At 36.3% G+C, this 24,332-nt stretch overlaps 3 protein-coding genes across 9 annotated transcripts; 2 read left to right on the plus strand and 1 right to left on the minus strand.

Moving 5' to 3' along the window:
• The first annotated feature begins 305 nt into the window (after positions 1–305).
• LOC135581408 (gamma-glutamyl hydrolase 2-like) lies at positions 306–5,194 on the plus strand. 4 transcript variants are annotated; one of them, XM_065156865.1, is made up of 10 exons: positions 308–782; positions 876–962; positions 1,141–1,230; positions 1,513–1,607; positions 2,862–2,922; positions 3,300–3,389; positions 3,498–3,560; positions 4,011–4,099; positions 4,830–4,922; positions 5,006–5,194. In XM_065156865.1, exons 1-10 carry the CDS (start codon positions 354–356, stop codon positions 5,037–5,039), a joined length of 1,131 nt encoding a protein of 376 aa, XP_065012937.1. In that variant the 5' UTR covers positions 308–353; the 3' UTR covers positions 5,040–5,194. The 4 variants fall into 4 exon arrangements, with proteins under 4 accessions (XP_065012939.1, XP_065012940.1, XP_065012937.1 ...); XM_065156866.1 differs by having other exon boundaries at positions 310–719; XM_065156867.1 differs by lacking the exons at positions 4,011–4,099; positions 4,830–4,922; positions 5,006–5,194 and adding an exon at positions 3,755–3,840 and having other exon boundaries at positions 306–782.
• Positions 5,195–5,219: 25 nt separating this feature from the next.
• On the minus strand, positions 5,220–6,604 carry LOC103989606 (transcription repressor OFP1-like). The gene has a single exon (XM_009408498.3). The coding sequence runs from the start codon at positions 6,258–6,260 to the stop codon at positions 5,286–5,288; it is 975 nt and encodes a 324-aa protein (XP_009406773.2). The 5' UTR covers positions 6,261–6,604; the 3' UTR covers positions 5,220–5,285.
• An 8,856-nt stretch (positions 6,605–15,460) lies between these two features.
• Positions 15,461–24,221, plus strand: LOC135641196 (protein STICHEL-like 3). 4 transcript variants are annotated; one of them, XM_065156371.1, is made up of 8 exons: positions 15,461–15,848; positions 16,160–16,214; positions 16,306–18,452; positions 19,258–19,477; positions 19,717–20,217; positions 21,648–22,284; positions 23,270–23,333; positions 23,984–24,221. In XM_065156371.1, exons 3-8 carry the CDS (start codon positions 16,389–16,391, stop codon positions 24,074–24,076), a joined length of 3,579 nt encoding a protein of 1,192 aa, XP_065012443.1. In that variant the 5' UTR covers positions 15,461–15,848; positions 16,160–16,214; positions 16,306–16,388; the 3' UTR covers positions 24,077–24,221. The 4 variants fall into 4 exon arrangements, with proteins under 4 accessions (XP_065012443.1, XP_065012444.1, XP_065012441.1 ...); XM_065156372.1 differs by having other exon boundaries at positions 16,167–16,214; XM_065156369.1 differs by having other exon boundaries at positions 16,160–18,452.
• Positions 24,222–24,332: the final 111 nt, after the last annotated feature.

Genomic DNA, 24,332 nt, shown 5'->3' on the forward strand with positions numbered 1-24,332 from the left:
AGCCATTGGATAAGGGTCCACGATGACGGAGTACCCCAAAAAATATCACCTAAGTTGGAGTGTTCGGTTATCCACGGTGTGCGTGTGCGTAACATGACCGCGGGAAATTGGCACTGGTTTTAGTCTTATGCATCAAAAGAACAAAAGAAGGCTTTGGATTCCGTTTCAACGAGTACCCAAGAACTCTGTACGTGTTGCGAGTGGATTAAGCGTTGTGGATCCCACAATTTGCTTCATCTTGAAGAAAGGTACATGAACGAGTAACACAGAAAAAGGTGATTTTACTCGTTAAAATCGGTTAAATTCGATTTTGGTCCTCGCGTCTCCTCTCTCACCTTAACGCTTCGCCACAGATGACCTCAGGGCGGTGGAATTCCCTATGCGTCCTTCTTCTCATCCTCATCGCCTCTTTCATCACCTCCATCTCGTGCTACGGAGAAACCATGGGCGGTTCCGTCCTTCTCCGAGGCAGGTGGGGAGAGGAGGCCGAGTTCTTTGATTACGCCGGGGAGGCGTCGAGCTGCCCGTCGACGGACCCCTCCCTCTACTACCTTCCGGTAATCGGGATCGTGACCCACCCGGGGGACGGCGCCTCCGGCCGGCTCAGCAATGTCACTAGCGCATCCAACATCCCGGCCTCCTACGTCAAGTTCGTCGAGTCCGCGGGGGCCCGGGTCATCCCTCTCATATATAACGAGCCCGAGGAGACCCTCCTGGACGTAGGACCGTTCCTTCTCTCTTTCCTTCTTCCTAACTCAGTTTCTCAGTCGAAGAAACTTAGGGTTAGCTGGTAGTGAAGGAAACATCGCTAAGATTGTTGAATCTTGATAATCTAAGAGTTCAAGTGACCCAATTTACTCCTTTTGTGGCTGCAGAAGTTGAGTTTGGTTAATGGCGTATTATTCACCGGCGGATGGGCTAAGAAGGGATTGTACTTTGAGACCATAACGAAACTGTTTCAGGTATTCTTGCTAATCTGAAATATGCTGCTATCTTGATGGCGATTGGCTCAAATATATTCAAAACAGATGAAAATTCGAGATTTCCCTGATGCACAATCGTCATACCCGTTTTATGCCCTTCTGGATAAAGGATGATATTGTTCTTTGGGTAACAATACTTTTCACTTGGCTGTGACAGGTAACTTTGGAGAGAAATGACGCAGGGGACCATTTTCCCCTGTTTGCAATTTGTTTAGGGTTTGAGCTTGTAAGCATGATTATAAGCAACGTAAGTCCCTCTTCTTTTTTGTTTCGGCATAAATATTACAAACGTATCTATTTCGAATGTTTTATGTTAATTCAAACTGTTTGCTTAATTTTAAGTGATAACCTTCATCGTATTAAGAATCAGCCCTTTGAAATTGCGATGCATATAAACCTGTAGGTAGAGATTTTAATATTGCAATGTGTGGATGCTCTTATCGAAGACACATGCATTATCTTCCAGTTTAATCTATTAACCATTTTTCCCGTGTTTTGAACGCGCCATTACTTTTTTTTATGATCATAGGACTGCGATATATGTGAGAGATTTAAAGGAGAGAATCAAGCGTCCACTCTTTATTTTCCAGATTATGCAGAAATTAAAGGGTCTGTTTTTGAGAGGTAATTGCAATTGTTTCTTTCTTTTTGCTTTTCCAAGGGGCGGTTTGTTAACTTCCGGCATAATGTCCATCCAATTCATTTGTCAAACTTGTGCAGGTGCTCTTTTGCAATAATTCTTGTTTTATTTGCCCAAGAGAATTATTTATAGTTGATCATCTAATAACGTCATGATAGTATATACCAGTACTAAATGAACCTTGAAATGAGTGATCAAGAATTTCTTCCTTTTCTTCAATTATTTGTGAAAGGAATCTGATGGAATTTATCTATCACAAGAGTCTGCATAAGCTCCTAGTTTTGTTGAAAAGAACTTAAAAAGATGTCTTTAAATAAAAGCTCACTCTTGTTTTTTGTGATCATTCAGTTAGTTGCAAATGACGATTACATTGTAAATAATATTCACATATTATGAATAAAAAGTGTTGCATTTACAGGCTTCCATTATTGAAGTAGACAGAATTTTTTACCCTTAGTTTTATGCATAATTGAATTAAAAAACTGCTTTAGAAAATTAGTGGTGGATTCAGAACAACTGTGATATTGGTTTCTTCTGCTACTTCTCTTAGACAATTATTTTGATTTTTTTTTTCTGACATCGTGTTTTGTCCACTTCTAAGTCTTTCTTCAGTTATCACATTGTGCTTTGGAGTTAACTGAAGTGATTGCAATGAAAATAAATAAAACCTAATGGGAAAAAAGTATACAATAAGATAATTAGGTTTGGGTTCATGTTATTGGGAACGGAGAGACATTTAAACATTGAAATCTTTAGGCTACTATATATTGGAGATAAAAAAGGATGAGAAAAGGTAATAAGAAAGTTGTCTTTACATGTTCAAATAAAGGCATCAGTTAGTTTCTTTGAAAATAGAAGAGGCCATGATTATGTTAGGATCCAATCAACCGAGGAAAACATGTATCAGTCTATAGAAACAGGTATTTATTTGTATGACGGCCTCACTGTGAGGAAGGAGGATGACTGAAAGGACCCCTCTCATTTGTGCTAGCAAGATTTTATGTCTACAATCATATTCCTCAGCTGCATGATCTATTAATTATCTATCAGTGTTCAGCAACTAGTTAGTGGATGCAGAAAACATACTGAGATAATCATGACAGCCTGGACAAAATCTATTGTAAAATAATGCATGTGGGCTCAGTTATCTGCATTATCTAGTTTATAGCTTTAATAAAATAGTAATTCCTATATAGAATTATATGCATGATCATGATTGCCAAACTTTGGTTCTGCAGATTCCCACTTGAATTATTATGGAAGTTAAGCACAGAATGTCTTGCCATGCAAAATCATAAAGTAAGATTGGTTAAACTTGTATGTGAAATCCTTATAGCCATTTTCCGACAAGCTTCATATCCTTCTACATTCATATGCAATAAAGATCGTTCTTCTTTATTTCTCGACCTTATTCTTTTCTTGTTCAAGGATCTTTGCTTCTAAGATTTTTTTTCATATTTTGAATCAAAAATTTCTAAATATTACCTTCTTGAAATGTTCTGACGCATACAATTCAGCTGGTCACACTTTTTGTGCCAATTGAATTTATCCTTCTTGATAATCTTACTGGCCTTATGATTTTAAAATTGCTGTTAGCTGTTATGTGGACTACTTGATGTTCTGGTATTGCAGCCTAACATTGCCTCTTTCTGTTGAATTGTTGCTATAACTGGAAGTATGGTTTATCACCTAAGAGGTTGCAAGATAATGTTGCGCTTTCAAGCTTTTTCAGGATTTTGACAACATCGAAGGATGAAAATGGTAAGGTATAAGGATAACATATTCGGCATATTCTTGTTTGGGAAGGATAATGGATTTGGCGTATTCTATTCTTAGTTTGATACAAAGTTTAACTTTATTTTTATCTAGTGCAGGATTATGTTTCAACCGCACAAGCATATAACTATCCTGTGACTGGCTTCCAGTGGCATCCAGAGGTAATTTTGATCACCATGTTAATTTTCCTCTTGTCAGGAGCAGTTCCTATCTTAATTTTTAACTGCTTATTTGATATGTTTGAGACCTTTGGTTCACTTGCTGCTTAACATATTGTTCTGATAGACAATCTACAGAGGTTTGGCCAGAAATGACAAACACATTTTAAATCTTGATTCTGTTTTTTCTCCCTCAGAGTTCTCATAGAGTTACGAGTATATTACTGCTGACTTTTGCCTAATGGAACTCTGATTGATGCCCTAGCCTTCATCATCTGCGGTGGTATAGTCCATGAAAATTCTAATTGCTAGTTATACAACAATATTTTACACACTTCTTAATCTTGACCTGTGCTAGTATAATAATTTCAATCTTTTTTTCACCTTTGTGGACAAGTATAGAGCTGCATCCTCAAATTAGCTAACGTCAAAGTTTTCTTTTGGATACTGCAGAAAAATGCTTTTGAATGGGGATTATCAATGATACCACATAGTGAGGATGCAGTGCGAGTAACTCAACATGTCGCGAATTACTTAATCAGGTTGGAAGTGAACCTTTGCGGCTTTTCCAATCCTGGTTATTCTTGTTTCGTTGGGTTGCTCTAGCTGTTTGATACTTCACCTTTAGTTATTCACGGTACTCTGGCACTATGTTCTTCCAGCTAAAAGCAAATACTGGCAATGCATGCATACTTATGTGAAGTCTAAACCATATCCTGAGATCTTTTATTTTACTCATAAATTGAGTCATCCATCTCCAATATTAACCTTTTATGTTTATAATTGAGATTTTTATCGTTTATGGAAATTGATTAAGATATATGTTAATGTGTTTAGGAGATTTCTGATTGTCAGAAGAGATAAAATGATTAATATTGATTATACAAAGAAAGATAGATTTTAATAGAAATTATAAAGAAAAATTTAAATAATTTAAATTCAACATATGATTTTTTAACGATAAAAGATTAATATAATCAAACTCAAATAATAGCGACTTATGATTTTTATTATTGTCTAATTCTTATTATCTACTGGAAGCATTAACATACATGATTGATTAATGTTTATGATACAAAGAAAGATACAAGAATAGATTTTAATAGAAATTATAAAGAAAATTTTAAATATTTTAAATTCAACATATGATTTTTTAACGATAAAAGATTAATATAATCAAACTCAAATAATAGAGACTTAAGATTTTTATTATTGTCTAATTCTTATTATCTACTGGAAGCATTAACAGACATGATTTTTTTTCTTTTGCAGTGAGGCACGAAAATCCTCAAACAGACCTCCCACTGAGAAAGTTCTGGACAATCTCATATACAATTATAGCCCCACTTACTGCGGGAAGGCTGGGTAGGATGACAGCTCGTTTGCTAATTGTTCTTTCTTTCTTTTCCTTTCATTTTTTGCAGGCTAACAAGCGTGTCATGTATCAGGAGAGGATACGATGAAGTCTACATCTTCTCTTAATCCTGGAATCCATCGCTATATAACAAGTCATCCTTGATAGATGCTTGCTTCATTGTTGTGTACACAAGGCTTATGCCCGATAACTTGGATGCGACATTTACAGAAATGCCCCTTTTCACAGGGTGGAATGTAAATAAAATAAACATTAATGGCAATGCCGTCATAGGATATCATAGAACATGGAAAATGGAAACGTGTCTTTATTGATGTCTAGATGTCATCAGAATGCAGAGGCGATCAAGATGATCAACATTGGTCACTGGATCCATCAATGCCGTCAATTGGACTCTGGCTCAACTCGAACCAGACCTGGCGGAACACTTTGACGATGACGTCGTGGTGCTCGTCGGAGTTGAGCGAGAGGTAGCAGGCGAGCAGGCTCTCCATCTCTTCCGGCCGTCCGATCCCTTTCTGCCGTATCATCTCCACCATCGACTCCCTGAAGTCCCTCTGCGGGTCGCGCGAGCACTTCACGACCGCGAACCTCTCCAAGCCCTTCCTCTTCCCCTCCGCCCTCCTCGCAGCCGCCTTTATCCTCTCCACCTCCGCCTTTGCCGCTGCCGCGCGCGGCGAGCGTACCCTAACCTTGGCTCTATGCTGGATCTTCCCGCCGAACGATCGCCGTGGGAGCCCATCCCTGCCATCGGTGTCGACCCGCTGATCCGAAGTATATACCACCGTGGTCCTCGTGCTCCGCCGCGGCCGCGGGGGGCGCCGGCCGAGGCCGAGATCGCACCCCGACGCGTCGCTCCCGGAGTCCGACTCGACCCACCGCCTCGTGGACCGCCGGGAGAACGGGATGATGTGGCCAAGGGTGATCTCGAGATCGCCCACCGAGTGGTGCCGGGCGGACCGCTGGCGCGCCGCCGCGGGAGTGATCCTCGGTCGGGAGCCACCGCCATCCTCCCCAACGGAGAGGCGGCCGGGGGCGGCGGAGCAGTAGGCGAGGGGATCGAGCTGGGGATCAGGCGGGGAAGGAGAAGACGGAGGGGTGAAGACGGCGCCAGGTGGCACGACAACGGGTGCGGTTCTTCTCTTGGGCTTGAGTTTAGCGAGCCAAGAGAAAGGAAGAACGCTGGAGAAAGAAAAGCTCGAGGAAGTCGAGGTCAGCTTCTTCTTCTTCTTCTTCTTCTTCTTAGCCTTCTTCGTCTTATTCTCCTCCTGCTTTCGTCGTTCTTGTTCTTGCTGCTGTTGATGATGTTGATTTCTTCTCCATCCCATCTTCCCTATCGTTAAGCCGGTCTTTCCTGCCACCAGTATGGGTTCCCAACGAATCAGAAACAAGCAGCAGTTGGCGAGGAGTGAAGGTGGCGGTTACGGGGGAACGAACGTGGGAGTCTTATGGACTCCTCCACCGCTATAGGTTGGTAGTGGTCAAGTTTAAGGTTGGTAGGGAGGGGTTGGTTTTGAAAGAAAGTGGCGGACTGAGAGTGGCAGGGAGTGACTGCGCCTGCGATTCGGTAGTGGCGGCTTTACCCGACACTTCGCCTTCTTTGCCGGTCGCATGGACAGCTCGTACAATTAGCGAGTATCGAAGAGAAATAAAGCGCAGTGCAGCAAAAGTAGACCCTCGTTTTCCTTTGCTTTTGTCGCTTTTGCCACCTCCATTTTTTTGAATCCCATTCCCCGCCATCATTGTTTCTCTCACTCCCATCACCAGCAGTCACGCGCGTCCACGTGGAGAATTCTTCTGACCCACAAATATTGATGGCTGATTGGACCCAATGGAAACTTTTTCTTTTTCTTCATGATTTTTCTTTTTGGAAAATAGTGAGAGCATATATATATATATATATATATGCTCTCACTATTTTCGACGCAGCCAAAAAATCAACGTTGTGTCCTTTAAAGGTCCGAACCCTTCCGGCCATAGAAGAGACAACATCCAAGTCCAAGGTCTGAAATATTGTGAGACAAGCTCGATGATACTCGAAGCAAAGCCCACATGGTTTCACAGTTGGATCCAGATCCATCTCATTCATGCCATATTTTATTTAGTGGTTTGGTCAGTAGAAATGTACTATAAAGTTTTTGTTGGTATTCATAGTGGTTGCTAGGATTAGTGAATAATCAATATAATATGTTCTTTCTCATAGTAAAAAATAAATATCCTCCAACAAATTTAAAATATATTTCACAATAAATAAGAAAAAAATGAGGGTATTCGAGTCCAGTTCTGGCCGGTCTAGACCGGGTTTAATATCTACATCAGCAGTATCTTGATCGAGGTACCGGTCGATGTCGTCGCTGGAAAGCCACTGTTGAGCTCTGCGGCTTAGCCAATGGAAAGCGTGCGTTCCCTGTGATTGCAGGGAAACGTGAGGCCTCGATGTTGTGACGGCAAAGACAGGAGGATTCCTTCGGTAAACAACACGCAAAGAGGACACAGAACAGATCGCCCCTCAGCTGTTTGCATTCCCCAGTCGATTGAAGTCCCTCTCAGGTTGCTGTTGTAATGTTGTGAATGGCGCGCGCTTCTGCTGCAGCCTCTACTCGCTCTCACCACCTTCCAAAGTCCGATCACAATTGTTTATTCTCATGCTCGGATTTTAACGCCACAAATAACAAGGCTGTAAAGTTAACTATTGTTATTGAGCTGCAAAGATGATAATAGCATGAACTACTAATTTAATGATAGCAGCATACGGCGGAGGTACCTCAATGATTACATCTAATGAATTATTCATCAGTGGAGCATATCTTTGTGCAGTGATTCAGCAGGAGGATGAGGAAGAAGATAAAAGGGGAAGCCCGCATGGTTAAAGGAAAGCCATGGGAACTTGTGAAACAAAAGGAAAGCCACGTCTCCACCACGTGGGATGCAAAACTCTCCCGACTCCGATGTCTCTGGTTTCAATGCACTTCAAACTGGGATGATAGGTACTTTGCTCCCACTTGGGGACTTTTGACAAACACGGAGAAAAAGTTTTCGGCGAGCGTTTGTTGTATAAAGGAAACAATTGAAGGATAATTTCTATTTATGATCAAATTAAGGAGTGTACCATTATTTGATATATTTTACATCGTACATAATATTATTATTAATTGTGAAAAAGAGAAATAGAGAGGAAACACATAAATTTGTTTCGTCTCTTTAAATATGTTTACAAAAGATAAAATAGCTTAAATGGCTAATCCATCGAACTTAAATTTATTATATTATATGACTCATTTTCATTAAGTAATATAATTATAAATTTGATTGGATTATGATTATAGTCACTAGTGAAAGTCCGATTATGATATGATTCAAGATGATCTTGATGGGAGAAATTTTTTTAATTACTTATTATATACTCGTTACTCTCACCTATAATAAATAGATAGGACCTCTTAGGGATATGATACAATATGATTTGTGATGTGATGTGATTTTATTGAGAGATTATATATCTTCTTTTACCTCCTCTTAGTTTCTAATCTATCGCTCGTACCGATCGTTTAGTTCTCGATATCATTTTAGCTTTCAGATCCAACGACAATGTATCTATATAGATCAGATAAAGGTTTTTTGAATAATATTGAAATATACGCATCATATATTTGATCTATTGTTATTTGATTTCAGTTTTTTGCATTGAAGTTTTTCATATAACAATAGCTTGATCACAGTTTTTATGTTTTCATCGGGTGCCAAAGCTATGTGTTTGAAATTAAACTTTATATCATAAAAGTATTTCATATTTATTTTATACTTATATTTGTTTATTAACATTATTCCCTTGTGAAAATGTATTATTCGATTTTGATTTGCTTTCTTATATCATTTGTCCTATCACATATTTGCAGACAATGTGAGATTTGTCATGTTTGATCGATGGACTATCATCAATAGCATTGTTGAGGGCAAGGGCCTTCGATGATCACTGGTGTAGTCTTGGGTAGCAGTTGCATATAGGTCGATCATAGTAAGGATGTTGTGCATAAGCAGCCATGCATGCAATCACCATTAGCAGTTGCATATAAGTGTTGCTGTATGCAGTGAAAGTGTCTAGGATGCAATTGCTAATGGTAATTGCATGCATGGCTGCTTATGCACAACATCCTTGCTATGACCAACCTAAGTTGGTCGCAAACGATTATAGTAATGTAGTTACATGCAATGGTTGTGGTGTTACATTTTAATTAGTGGCTGCAGCAACACTGTTATACCGTTTGCTAGACGCCGAAGGCCATAATACCCAATGGCTACACAGCAGACTCATGAGGATAGTTACTCGCTACAGTAATCGTAGTGGTCGCCAATCGATGCACAGTTGCACGTGGGTGTGATAGAATGACATGGTGGGACGACGTGATGACAATGATGTCATCGGCTAACCATGTGAGAACAGTCACACCATCATACGCTATACGAAAGCCACGAATGGCTAGTACATCGTTGATGAGATCCACATGCATGAGTAAGGTAGAACGCAGCAGTGGCAGTAGTTACGAGAGAGGTTCAAGAGTTTTTTTAACTAAAAAGATATTTTTACCCCGTAAAAATTAGATAATTCTAATATATATATTAATTTTTTTTAATTATGCCATTGAGAAATCAAATATTTTCATTATATATCCCATGTAAAATTATAGTTTTACCCTTTAATAATTAAAAATATTTTACTTGTGTTCTTAATTATAAAATTGACTATTTGATTACATTTAGATTTGATTAATCAAATTTTGATCAAATCCAAAGCAATAAAATTTAATTATTTTTTATTTTGATCAACTTTAATTTTTGACTAATTTAATTAGGTTGATGTTTAGCTTAATTCTGAATCTACCTAATAAAATAGAGTTGATTGGTCTAAGGGTTTCATTTGAAATTAAAAAATATAAATTATAATTTTTTTATAATTTTCTCATGTGATGTATTGATAAAATTTTACATATGATAATTAAAAATTCAATTATTGTTCATGCATATTTGTTTGGTTATTCACATCCATATATTTGAAATTATGAAATAATATTTATTTATTTTTATAAAGGTATGATCTATGTTTCACCATAATTATAGTTATTATTTGGGTTTTTATTATGCTAATTAATGTTTAATAATTATTCTAGTTGTTATTTTATTATTATTTAACCATTTCAATAAATATTAGATTGAAGAAAAAAAATGATGAATATTATTTATAACTAAATCCCAGAGTCTTATGGAATGTGAATTACAATAAATATTTTTTCATTTACATGATATTTTAAATTATATTTTAATTTTTTGACTAACAGGAGTGATAAATTTTATTATTGTTATGAACCTAATTATAATTATGATTCTTTTACTAAATTCATAGAATAATATGATATTTATACTCATTATAGTTTACCAAATATGCCACAATATAATAAGATCGAAAGGTAAAATTATACTCTTATGGATATGGTTAGGAGCATGATGAGTTATTTTTTTTACTTGAATCAATATGAGGAGAAGCTCTAAGGATGATTATATATCTTAAACAAGGTTCTTAATAAGTCAATTTTATTAATTTCTTTTAAGTTATTGATTAATAGGAAATTTAACTTGAGACATTTATATATTTAGGATTGTTCTACAAAGAAAAGAGTCTTCGATTTATATGAAAAGAAATTATATTCAAGGATTATTTTTGGGTATTTTATTACTTATCCAAAAAAAATCATAAGGGTATATATTTTATTGTCATAATCATAATATGAGAATAGTTGAATCTAATAATAAATGATTCCTATAAAATAATGAATCAGTGATAGTAAAAATCTTAAAATTTAATATTGATATTGAGGAGATATAAGTTGATATTTCTTTATTATTTTATATTCAAGATATTATTGTTCCTCAAATCACTAAAAGAATTGATGCGGATAAATAACAAAATAATATTGATTAACTCTCAGATGATGTTAATGTTATCGCTAATGATCTCATAGAATGATGATAACTAATAGTTTTGAGAAGATTTCAAAGGGAAAAGAGTCTTATAATTTTTTATTCTTATACGATATATCTATACGAATTAGATTATACCATAGAAAATAAATGATCCATCATTGTTTTCATAAGCTATGAAAATTAACGATTATGAGAAGTGATATGATGTGATGAAAGAAGAGTTGAAATAAATGATGTCTGATAACTCATCAAATTGCCTACTAACTATAAAAAAATTAATTATAAATAAATTTTTAAAATAAAACATAATTTAAGAGGTAATATCGAATGATATAAAAGTCAGACTTGTAGTTAAATATTTTATTTATAAAAATATATCGATCATAATGAGATATTTCTTTAATTTTTTAATTGAACTCATCAAGAATCATCATGACATTAGTAGTAATATGATTTTGAGTTATATCAAATGGATATAAAAATAACTTTTGTGATTGAAAATCTGGATAAGAAAATTTTAAATGAATTAACTTAAATGATTCATAGAGAAAATAAAATAAATATAAAATTTGATATACAAATTAAAAAAAATCTATTTATGACTTTAAAAATTTTGGTATATAAAGTTTCATAACATTATTATTTCCTTTAGGTTTAATAAAAATACTATTAATCAATATTTATATCTAAATGCTAATATGAGTAAGTTTATTATATTGATCTTATATACGAATATTTTGCTTGCAAACAATGATATTAGTTTATTGTATTAAATCAAAAAATTTCTCATTAAGAATTTTAAGGTTGTCAATATGAATAAAACAGTTTATGTTATTTATATTGAGATATTTATGAATATATGTATGTTACTGGCATTGAGATATTTATGAATATATCTCAAAGATTACTAAGATTGTCTCATAAAGAAGAGAGATTTAGTGTATAACATCATTTAGTAAATGATAAAAATAAAAAAAATTAATTAAAGCATGTGCTTTTTAAAATAACTTTAAAAAGAATCAAATAAAAAAAAAATCTTATGTATGTATAGTTGGAAGTCTATTATATGTTCAAGCATATATTAGACTATATATCAAATTTATAGTTCAAATATTAGGTAGATATTAAAGTTACCCATAAATTAAATACTAAAAGACTAAAAATTATAATAAAATATTTAAAAGGAATGAATGATTATATACTATCATATATAAAATTAGACCAGCTTGAAATGATGATATTTTTAGATATTAATTTATAAATTACCATGATAGTTGGAAGTCCATTTTACATTTTATATTTATATTAGTTGGATGTATAATTTAAAAAGAATATAAAATCATATATTATTACATTATTAACAATAAAAGTTGATTTTGTGGCATCCTTTAATGTCACTAATCAAGTTTTATGATTGTAAAATTTTATCTTATGACTTGGTGTAGTCAAACTCAATCGCTAAGTCACTGAAGATACTTTGTGACATATTACAATAATTTTTTTCTCTGAGAATAATAAGTACTCTCGTAGTTCTATACATTATGGTATAAAGTCATTGATTATTAAAGAAAAAAAATATAAAAATAATTAATATCAATTAAGAAATTGAGTTTGATTGTATTGATTGTTGATTCGTTAACTTAGGACTTACCGTCTAAAGTGTTTAAAAATATATATTTTAATGATTGAGTTCGTAAGCAATCCATGAAAGATACAATGATACATATTTGAGTAGACCTTATAATTGATATTATTATTTATATAATTAAAATTTATATATATACATATTATAATTGAATATGATACATATTATAATTATACATACACACACACACACATATATATATATATATATATATATATATATATATATATATATATATATATATATATATATAATCACACATGCATACACACAGATACACACACACACATATATATATATATATATATATATATAAATATATATAAATAGGATAATAAGATTATCTTGATGAGATAAATTATATAGGTTATTTTGTATAGCATTAGGAATGACTAACAATATTATATTATATGAAAGAAATTATAACATTTATAATCACATTGATAGTCATGTTTAATATAGTATTATAGTCCTTTGAAATTTTTTTTTCAACAAATCCTTTGTAGTTCTTCAACACTACAAATGCCTGAGACTTTTCCTACAAGAAATATACCTTAATTTTTTTTACTATAATCATCAATAAAAATAATAAGGTACCTTTTACCTCCATTAAATGTCAGATTTATATGAGCACAAATGTCAGGTGGACCAACTTTAATACATTTTTTTTTTTTTTGCTCTTGATGATTTTGCCTTGAAAAATTGTTCGCTATATTATTTACTAACAACATAATCTTCTGAAACTCATGATGGCAATCAAAATATGAAAGTCCAATTATCATGTTTTTCTTTTATAAGGTTGTTAATCTACTAAAATTTTAATTTCCAAATTGATAGTATCATAACCATGTCATATTCTTTAATTTTGCAGATAAATAAGAGTGAGAAATATTGTTTAGATATAAAGAAAATATACAGTTCACTGTCACGTTGCCTTGAGCAATGAATTCCTCTCTTTAAATCTTGAATTTGATAAACCCCTTCCTTAATAATGATCTCATAACACTTCTCTTGAAGCTGTCCTATACTAAGTAAATTGATTTTCAAATTTGAAACAAATGAAACATTAGAAATAGTTTAGATATAAGTGAGATGGTAGAATCATTTCCAAACTTTATTGTCCTTTGAAAGGATTTATCCAATTGAGGAAATATAACCTTGTCTTCACACACCTTGTATCCAAATATAAATACCATAGTCTTTTATGAGTCCCTTTTTTTATTTTTTTATTTATAGCACACCATTAAAAGAGGGATCTCTTCTCTCTTCTCTACAAAATTAATTTTTTAAAAATATTTTAAATTTGTATGATATTCAAAATAATAATGATCCTATTGTGACACCTATCTATAACATTCAATCTAAGATTTATTTTCAGACTTTGAATTTTGATTGATTGAATACTTATTTCTTTTTTTCATTCAGAATCAATAGTATTATTATTATTATTATTTTTGATTTATGATATTTGTTTTTACCATTCATTATTTTTTACGGTTATATCCTTTTTGATTGGTTGTCGCTTGTAGGGCTTCTTCGTCTTCTTTGTCTTGTTGAATCATTTTTTGCTAAATAATTTATAATTAATCAATAGTAAATTCATCGATATCTTTAGAATCTTTAATAGAAAAGATAACAAAATAAATTTTTTTTTTTTCTGATACAAACGTCCTCTATCTTATCACCATAAATACGAAAAATAATCAAAAATTGGTTACTTGATTTCATAAGTATCTTTTCTAGGATTTTTGACATTCTAACTCTTTAGATCTATAGTCTTCTAACCCTCTCTACATCTATAATCTTTTGGCTTTGATACCATATTATTAATCGGAAAGAAAGAGAAACCGAGAGGAAACATGTAAATTTGTTTCATTCATACCGTACGACCTCTCCCAAGAACAGTGGCGACTGTCCTATCCTTCCTTCCGTCCTTTCGCAACTATCATCGCGTCACTGCTGCCAACAAATCCATGGCAATCTTTCGCATTGGGTGGGGACGCCAACTCATCGCCATCTCTTCTTCTTCCCTACTCCTACTCGTAGAGCAAGAATGGTCTCTGTTCTCGTCCACTCCATCGCACCACATCTCTGCGATCAGATCTCGTCGATGTGAAATTTTACGCTTCACATAGGATTCCCGTATTAATGGCGGATGAGACAGATTTCTTAGAGCCTGAAACCAAATTAGGGTCCAACGATGCTCTCAAATGCTCGGGTCCCACATCCACGACTTTGGTTACGAATCCAACGAAAGAAACCAAGCAAGTGAGAGCGACTTGGGGGGAGCAAAAGCCACCGATTCATACAATGCATACATTGGCGGTGCTAAGGTCGGCACCGCTGGACCACTCCCCATCTCTCCCGCTTCCGTACAACTACGCCCCCCTTTCACCTTCTTCATCATTCATGCATCTATATATATCGACGAGGAACATACATTATTAAGCCAAAATCGATTAATTATAATATATATTGACTGCTAAAATCAGAGTAAATGGGGCTCCACGACACCACAACATTCGTCGATTACGCCTTTTGGCTCACGACGATGATTGATCGGGCATTCCCCGTTCCGTTCGGCTCCGACGTGGCCGTTTCTTCCTTGCAAACACCGGTCGGCATCAGAGAGGAAGAGTCCAAAGCGGAGCCCCCATGTCGCATGTGCGTCTCCTACACCAGTCGTAGACACCGCAGCCTCACCACGTGCACCCTTCGAGCTACTGCCTACTGTTACGGATTCCTTCGCCGTTGCTGCCCTCTCTCTCTCTCTCTCACTCGCTCCCTCACTCCAAAGAAAACGGTCTTATAATAATTAATATTTTTCTCTTTTGTTTTATAAATTTATATTAATTAAATAAAAAATATATATAGATATATTAATGAATGGAAAATACGGGAAAAGACAACCCTATCTGTATCGTTGTTTCGGGAGCGAAAGAAAGCAGTCACCGCCCTCAAAAAGAACTCACCGGGCACGGGCGTAACGTTTCTTTCCTCCACCTTTGGGTGCCTCTGGCGAGCTGGCGAGCTGCTGATCCTCGCCCCTCCGTTCCTTTCTCCGAAGCGGTCGGCGCGGGCTTCACGTGACGGAGGGGTCGGCGGGGACGGGGATGGCTCAGATCCCGCTTCGTAGTCGGAGCATTCGGTCGATTTAGGTGACACGGCTCCTCCGCTTCTCGATCTTGGCGTTAGCTTCTGGCTGGGGTTTCTATGGTTGGTTCTTGTCCCAAGAAAGTGTGGCGGTGATTCGGGGGAGGGAGGTGGCCGGCGACCTCGAGCTACTACGCTTCCGGTACGTGTTGTGATTCGATGCTTCTCGTTCTTCCGACGCTTTGGTGTGTTCTTTAGGGCAACGACTGTCGTCCAGCTTCTTTCAAGATTTCGTTTCCTTCTCCTTTTTCTTTCTTCTGTTCCGTTTCTACTTCCGTTGGTGAAATCCGTCGATCAATTAGCGGTGTGATGATCAGGAATTTCGGTTTTCGGTTACTCTTGGGGTTCATAAGTCTAGATTCTTGAGCTGATTTCTTTCCTTTTTTTTTTTCCTTTGATCTTCATGTTGTGTACTGTGAAAATTTTCTTTTTTGGCGCTTCTTGTTTACCAAGATTGCAGGGTTGAAATCTGTGCGCCAAAAACTCGTGCTGAAACGGGGAATCTCATGTAAGCGTGGATGTGTTCCGTGCTCCGATGTTTTAGATGGTCCAAAGCAAATGCACATTATGACTTGGAATTTTCTTTCTTCGACACAAAGACACACAGAGAATGGAGAATTGGAGGTCTGAAACATTCATTCATGTCCTCATTTCGGGTTGAAGATTTGGTTAGCTTCTGATCATGACCAAGGCCATTCATAGAGTTCCCGTCAAAGATGAGACCGGTAGTAACGTCAGCAGCCACCCGAGGGAAGAAGAGTATGGCGCCATCAGCGACCACCTTCGCAACCATGTGCATCTGACTAACTGCATACATTTGAAGAACCACATGCACCGCCGGAGCCCCAACTTCGCCGAGAGGTCCCTCATGAGGGATCTCATTGTCCTCCAGAAGTCGACGTCCCTGAGAGACCCGTCCACCAGTCCTCCCTCGTGGGTCTCCCCTTACATAGTGGCGGGCTTTGCCAGGAAATCTGAGAAGGATGGCTCTACCAATAGCAGGAGGAGGTCTATAGAAGTTGATCGACGGAGAGAGATTGGCCGACTGTCTGTAAGTTCACCACTCGTCGGAGGTGTGGCAACGGCAAAAGTCACCGCCGTGGAAGCGGCTGGTGGTTACGATTTTGAGCAAAGAGACATGGATGCTGTGATCAATACAGCAGAAGAGACAGGCAGAAGTCGCAAGAGCGATAGTTTGTCTGGCAACAGAGTTACTTTGAAGGAGACACCCCCCAAGGAAGTGGTGGGACAAGAAAAGGAGGAGCCCGATAAGCGTGCCAATGGACAGATTTTCACACCTAAGGCACTACCCGAGCAATTGGAAGAGGTTCCAAACCGGTCATGCAATTTTGGCAAGAAAAATTCAGACTTATTTCTTCATGGTAGGCACGAGAGCAAGGGAAGAACCAACAATGAGGTAGAAAATACTAATCATGACCATTATCGCCAGTCAAATAGGGGGAAGAAGTGCAGGCTGAGAGGTGCAAGGCGAGCTCGGGGATCTGTTGATTTGGGAGGTTTCGGTGATCGCCATGATTTAACCATTGCTCCAGACACTGTAGCCCAAGATTCCAAGAACCAGAAAGGTTATGCGGAGGATTTTGAAGAAGATACTGAGCTGGAGGCTGCACGGATGCAGAGAAATGTATGTGGGATTCCTTGGAATTGGTCAAGAATTCATTATCGAGGAAAGACATTTCTTGATATAGCTGGGAGGGGTTTGTCCTGTGGGCTATCTGATTCTAGGATTAAAAAGGCTGGAGGCCCTGTTCCACAAAGAGAAGGAAATACTTCGAATGTGGCCACAGCATCCGATCATTTCACTCCATCAACGAGCTCAGACTCTGAAGTTCTACCATTACTGATTGAGGCGCCGGATTCTCAGGACAGTGGTGCTCATCGTTTCCTTTCGAGGGATTATTCAGGAGAGCTGGAAATTTTCTCCAATCATAGCCTGAGGCATGATAGAGACTCTGACCTGGCATCTGAAGTTAGATCAAGTCAGCAGAGGTCTAGACAGTGTGGTCGTGGCAGACACAGGAGTCTGACACAGAAATACATGCCAAAAACCTTCAAAGATCTTGTGGGACAGAACTTGGTCGTTCAAGCTCTTTCCAATGCCATTTTAAGAGGAAAAGTAGGGTTGATTTATGTCTTTTATGGACCTCATGGGACAGGGAAGACGTCTTGTGCTCGCGTATTTGCTAAATCTTTGAATTGCCTGTCTGTGGAGGTTCCAAAACCTTGTGATGTTTGTAGTTCCTGCATTTCAAATAATCTAGGTAGGAGCAGAGATGTGCTGGAATTTGGACCAGTTGGTAACTTCAATTTTGAGAGCATTAAGGACGTCTTTGATGACGTGATGCTGTTACCAAGGTCATCCCAATATAGAGTGTTTATTCTTGATGACTGCGATGGGTTGCCTTCAAATTTTTGGAGTACCATCATAAAGGACATTGATCGAGCACCGCGACACTTGATTTTTGTCCTTATCTGTTCGAATCTCGACCGATTACCTCATATTATCATATCCAGGTGCCAAAAGTTTTTTTTCCCAAAAGTGAGAGACTCTGATATCATCTCTACTTTGCAATGGATTGCAACCAGTGAAGGTCTAGAAATTGACAAGGATGCTCTGAAACTTATAGCATCACGATCAGATGGCTCCTTAAGAGATGCTGAGATGACTCTTGATCAATTAAGTTTGCTCGGGAAGAAAATTTCTCTTCCACTTGTCCAGGAGCTAGTAAGTTTTCTATCATTCTACCATATCAATGCGTCAATGCCTACGTTAACCTGAATGTATCAAGCACTTGCTTTCTATTGTAACTATCCCACTGTTAATCTTGAAAATTTCATGCTCTGCATTTCTAACTAAAGATATGTGGAGAGAAGATGCAAATGTCCTAGATCTGTGATTGAATGAATTTGAATTCTGTGGTAAGTAATCACATGATCATGCCTACATTTTGCTGCTATTTAAAAAAAAGAGAATTTTATAATCTGACCAACTTTTGATTCTTTGTCTCCGGAAAACAAAGAAAATAATAGGATGATTTTGTTTGCATTTACTATTAGTTTGAAATGGCTGAATTTCAAGTATGAACTTTTAAGTTTTAAGAGGATGAATCGTGCTTGATTCATACACAGCAGCTCTAGACCCATTTATTGAAGCATGAGATCAGACAGATTTCTTGATTATGTAGTTTAATCTTGTTCTTGTCTCCTTATGCTTGGCTTTTAGTTTTCAAATTCTTTTTTTTATGTCTTTTCTATTGTTTCCAGTACAGATTTCTTAACATTGTTTTTTCAAGATAGCTACATTATTATAGTTTGCAGCCTCAGAATGGGTTTATTTAGATGATCAATTTAATTTATTTTTTGCTGAACTGAAGGAAGCAAACAGTATAAACTTTCCTCGTGAAACTTACGCAGACATTGACTTTTGGTAAATTTGAAAATCTAACTAATTCTGAAGCATTTTTGCTGTGTTATTTCTTTTTTCATGATGTGCTTGGTGAAATATTGACATTTATGTGTTAATTATCCAGGTTGGGTTGGTGTCTGATGAAAAACTGGTGGATCTGCTTGATTTGGCATTATCCGCAGACACTGTTAACACTGTGAAGAGCTTAAGAGAGATTATGGAAACTGGGGTGGATCCTCTGGCATTAATGTCACAGCTTGCAACTACAATTACTGATATTCTTGCCGGTAGTTATGTCTTTACACGAGAAAGACTACGCAGAAAGTTCTTCCGCCAGCAAATTTGTGAGTTACCCTGTGCTTCAACCTATGCTTATGCGACTTAATAAAGAAACTTCGCAACCTCCACTTGTGGTGGCTTTGTTAGGAGTTGAACTTTACAAATGGTCATTGGAGTGTGCTTCTCATGTGAAACACAGTTCTTGTCTACTCGTGGTTGATTTGATAGTTTTTGCATTTATTTGTCCTCTAGGGTTTGTCTAGAATTTTTCAATGTTATAGTGTGTTTAATTTGTTGGTTTCAGTGTCCAAGGAAGATATGGAGAGATTACGGCAGGCTCTCAGGACTCTCTCAGAAGCTGAAAAACAGTTGAGGGCATCGAGCGACAAATTGACATGGTTAACGGCTGCTCTTCTTCAACTCGCTCCAGATCAGCAATATATGCTACCTAGTTCGTCTACAGAAAGAAGTCTCAATCACAGTCCATTGTTTCTAAAAAACCATTGCATGACAGACACACATGGGGGCTCTACCAACAAGCAGGATGACATGCAACTCGTTGAAAGAAGTCTTTTAAGAGGTGTTGGGCAAGGGTACAGCAATGGCAGAAGTGATGATGATTTAAGAAATTGCATTACGGTGGCCAACGGGAAGGGGGATGGTGGACAGACTTCACATATCTCTGGCAGGAGACACAAGAATATTGAGAAGATATGGCAAGCAGTACTAGTGCATATCCCATCTGATACATTAAGACAGTTTTTGTATCACGAAGGGAATCTAAATTCAGTTAGCTTAGGTGTTGGTAAGTTCTTAGAACCCATTTTCAGTATATGCAGAAGCAAAGGTTTGCTTGAATACATCTAACATGATTAAACACGGTCAGGGGCAAAGCCAGAGTACATTTTTTGGGGCTAAAAATTTCACATTTAAGATTTTAGATTGATGGTTTAACTATATTATTTGAATTCCAACACGAAATATAAGTACTAATATAATATGTAAAATATAAAGTTTGATATTGAAAATGATGAGGTTGAGTTGTGGGTTCGTGTCTTCGATATGCTAAAGGAACTGATGGCTTTCGAGTGGCTTAGATACATGTACGATGAATTTCATCATTGTTAATCTATAATATCTTTATGTTTTAATGACAGCAATCCTTTTTCATTATTAATAATTGTTCCTATTCGGGAAATTTTGCATGCAGTAATTTCTCCGAATATAGAGGTTTTTTTGGAAAACAACTGAGGGTGTTCACATGCTTTCAGAAGGCATTGCTGCCATTGGTTTCCATGGGGCTTTGCCATATAATTTTACTTCATTAAAAGTATGGACTTAGGTACATCTCGTTTAAAAGGAGGGTATGATTGATTTTGAAGTTTTCATGAAGCATGTTACATCATGGCCATACACATGTAATTCAACTGACTGAAAAGAGTAATAATGAATAATAATCAAACAAATTTAGATTCCTTTTATGGACTTCAAAATTTTTTATCCAATCAAGAAAAATAATTCACCTACCTGGAGCAATTCCCACCATGCATTATATTCTAAGAATTTGTGTTCCAGTGCTTGCAATTTTTGTCAGGAAGAAATTAATTAACATTTTGTTTTCTTGGGTTGCCCCTATCTTTAATTGAAATGCTTGACTTGAATTCAACCTAATCAGACATGATCTTTGGACTCAATCAACCGGATTTAATTATGTCAAGCTGATCCAACAGGATCAAGTTTGGACTGCTAACTTCTTATACAATGTTTTCACTGAGGTATATGTTAAGGACTTAGTATCATAATTAGAAAGTTCACCAAATGTTCAAGATGAACTAAGAGTGTTTGATGCATGTCTTTATATTTTCTTTTGGTTGTTTTAGTATTCTTTATCATCAATTAATCTATTATCTTTTGCTGACTATTGTCTTTATCAAACTCTGCTCTTCTGTGGTTTGAGTTTTGACTCCATTTCAGATGTTTGTGTTGGTTAGAAATGCTTCACCTACCAGTAGCAAGTATTGTACAAAAGGTTTTGCAGTGGTATAGCAATGATGGTCTCAGAAAGTATGATACATAGGTCTAAAAGTTGACTCGAACTGCTTGCCTGATCATTGTCATTCTTAGATTTTCGTATATTTAAATTAGAAGAAAGAATGCTTGAATTAATTCAAACTTATTTGTTGCTTAATTTACTAATCTAGATGACTGATGTTATCGTTTCCTTCCCCACTGTAGCTCCTACTGTGCACTTGGCTTTCAGTTCAAATGCAAATAAATCTAGAGCTGAAAAGTTCAGAGGGCAGATTTTACAAGCATTTGAGTCTGTGCTTTCTTCACCGGTAATACTTGAAATAAGATGTAGATCTAGGAATGGTGTCCGATCAGATGTCCCAGTTGCTCTTCCTGGTTCTGAAAGTGGTTCTTCTAAGATGACAAAAAAGCGGCAATCTGTGAAGAATAAAAAATTACTTTATTCAGAATCTGAAAATCTTGCAGGGAAGCTTATAGAAGAAAATGTTCTCAGAAGAATTTGCTCCAGTAAATCTAGATGGCTGCACCCGGGTCCCCATGTGATGACAGAAGATGAAATTGTTGAAGCAGAACCTCGTGAAAATGAGCCAATGAATAAGACTATGGGATTGAAGGAAAAAGGTCTTGGAAGTGTAGGCGAAGAAGCATCAACTTCGCATCATAGGAATATGGTTCCTCTGTCAGAAAGGAAGGGAACTGAACAAAATCAGAACAAAAGTTTAGTTAGGGGCAGGGTATCTCTCGCTCATGTCATTCAGCAGGCGGAAGGTTGTTCTCGACGAGGTGGGTGGTCCAGGCACAAAGCCATGTCAATAGCTGAAAAGCTTGAGCAGGAGAATCTGTGAGTAATATAACAGCATTTTAGCTCATAATCCTTTTACTAATCTGTTCCTTCTTTATAATATAATATAATCTACTACGAAAGAAAATTAATCCAGTATAAGCCCCTTATAAGCGCCGACCTTCTTTTTTTCTAATTTTAGCTTGGTTCCATTTTCATAAGATTTTTTTAAAAAAAATGCATAATAGCCTGTAATTTTATATATCTTCAAACTAGTGTAAGATTGACTCTAATTGAACATGGCGACATTGAAATAGGAATCCAGCACTTATGGAATGCAGTCAAATTTCACTTGGACCTTGTATATTCTGATCTTCTCAATTAATAACATTGAGAAAAAAGTATTTCTGGTTACTTAATTTGATGCTGCAGTACAAAGATATGCATGCCTATGAAAAAGCAACTACAGCAAAGTATTTCTGATTATTTAAATAATGTGCAGATCACAAATATACTTGCTCATTAAGCCTGATGATTATCTGATATTGCCGCCATCATAAATGGTGGAATTGTTGATTCTTTTTGGCATGACGACCAACATGAGTGAAGATTTTGGAAAGAAGTCCATAAAGTTTTCCTCCTAGATTGATAATGAATAATTACCACCAATTCAAATCAGCAGGAGTAGGTGAGATCCACCAGGGTACATGCATCATATGCAGAAACACCAGATTCATTCTGGGATGCACTGACATTTACAATCTGATTATACACAAGGCATGCATACAAAAGTCCTGCATGGATGGACTCTTGTTAGATAACTACTGATATAAATTATTGTCTTAATGTGGAATTTAGTTTTATTTGATGTTGAAGTAATAATGGTGTTGGAAATTAACCTAACAAAATATGCAGCCTTCAAAAATACTCTGGTACCTCATGATACTTATCGTGTTTTGTGGAAGCTAATTTGCATTTATTTTCTCAATTTTGCCTAACAGAAAGTATTTGCCGTTTGTGTCTTGTAATTTTGTAAATCCTACAGGAGACTGGAGCCTAGATCAAGAAGCTTGTTATGCTGGAAATCCTCTAGGACAACCCGAGCCAAGGTAATTACTGTATTATTTTGCATCTATGGCGGAGAAACCTACTCAATGATTTATAAAAAAAAGGTTTATTTTCGAGCTGCAAATTAGTGTTCGTGCAGCATAAGTGGTTGTATTCACAAAATGCATTTCATCATTAATAACTGAGATTGACACTATATTTAATTTTAACTGATGAGACTTTCACATTGATACTCATTGTTATTTGAAATCTATGTTTGCAACCTGAATGAAGCCTAGTTGCTTATTGTTGGAGATGCTCTAAAGGTGGGAAAATGACAATATTATTGTTGGTGCCATATAATATGAGCTATGCTAATGAAATTAATTTTTTTTTTTTGACACTCTTGCGTTAGGCACCTGATGACACAAAAGTGAAATTATTATATGACATCTAATGCTCGTATGATTTCACAATACATGCCTTTCTTGATTAGCGTATGTGTTGTTTATGCCAATGATTGGTTTTTATCGAGGACAGAAACACAAAACGATATAGTTTTCAAGTGTTCCTCTTATCTAGTGTGTTGCTCATGAAAAAGAGAAGGATATGGTGCATGAATGATGTTGTTGTTGTCTTCATCTAGTTCAGCTACTTATTATGATTCCTTATCTGGAAATTCATATGATTTACTTACATGGCTTCTTTACAGCTCTCAAATCTCAAGATTAGGACAAGGAGGCCACGTTTCTTGTTGAAGCTCGTCACTTGCGGAAGATGCCTGCACACCAGATCACCAAAGTAAATTAGTCCCAAGTCACTTGGGTTGTTTCCATGTACTATAGGGATTTCCCCTGTTTCTTTCTTTGTTACTTCTTTCATTATTACAAAACTTTGTACATTATTTAACAAGTGAGACATTGAAAATATAAACCTTATATTCTTTTTAAGTTAAATATTGCAGATCGGATATAATGCGCGACGACTTGAACTCCGAGCATGTTGCTAGGTAATTCCTTCTATCTACTTGGTAAAATAAAAATGCTGCTGTTCATGTGTAA

This window comes from Musa acuminata, chromosome BXJ3-6 (assembly GCF_036884655.1).
Source record: "Musa acuminata AAA Group cultivar baxijiao chromosome BXJ3-6, Cavendish_Baxijiao_AAA, whole genome shotgun sequence".
NCBI classification, from domain to species: domain Eukaryota; kingdom Viridiplantae; phylum Streptophyta; class Magnoliopsida; order Zingiberales; family Musaceae; genus Musa; species Musa acuminata.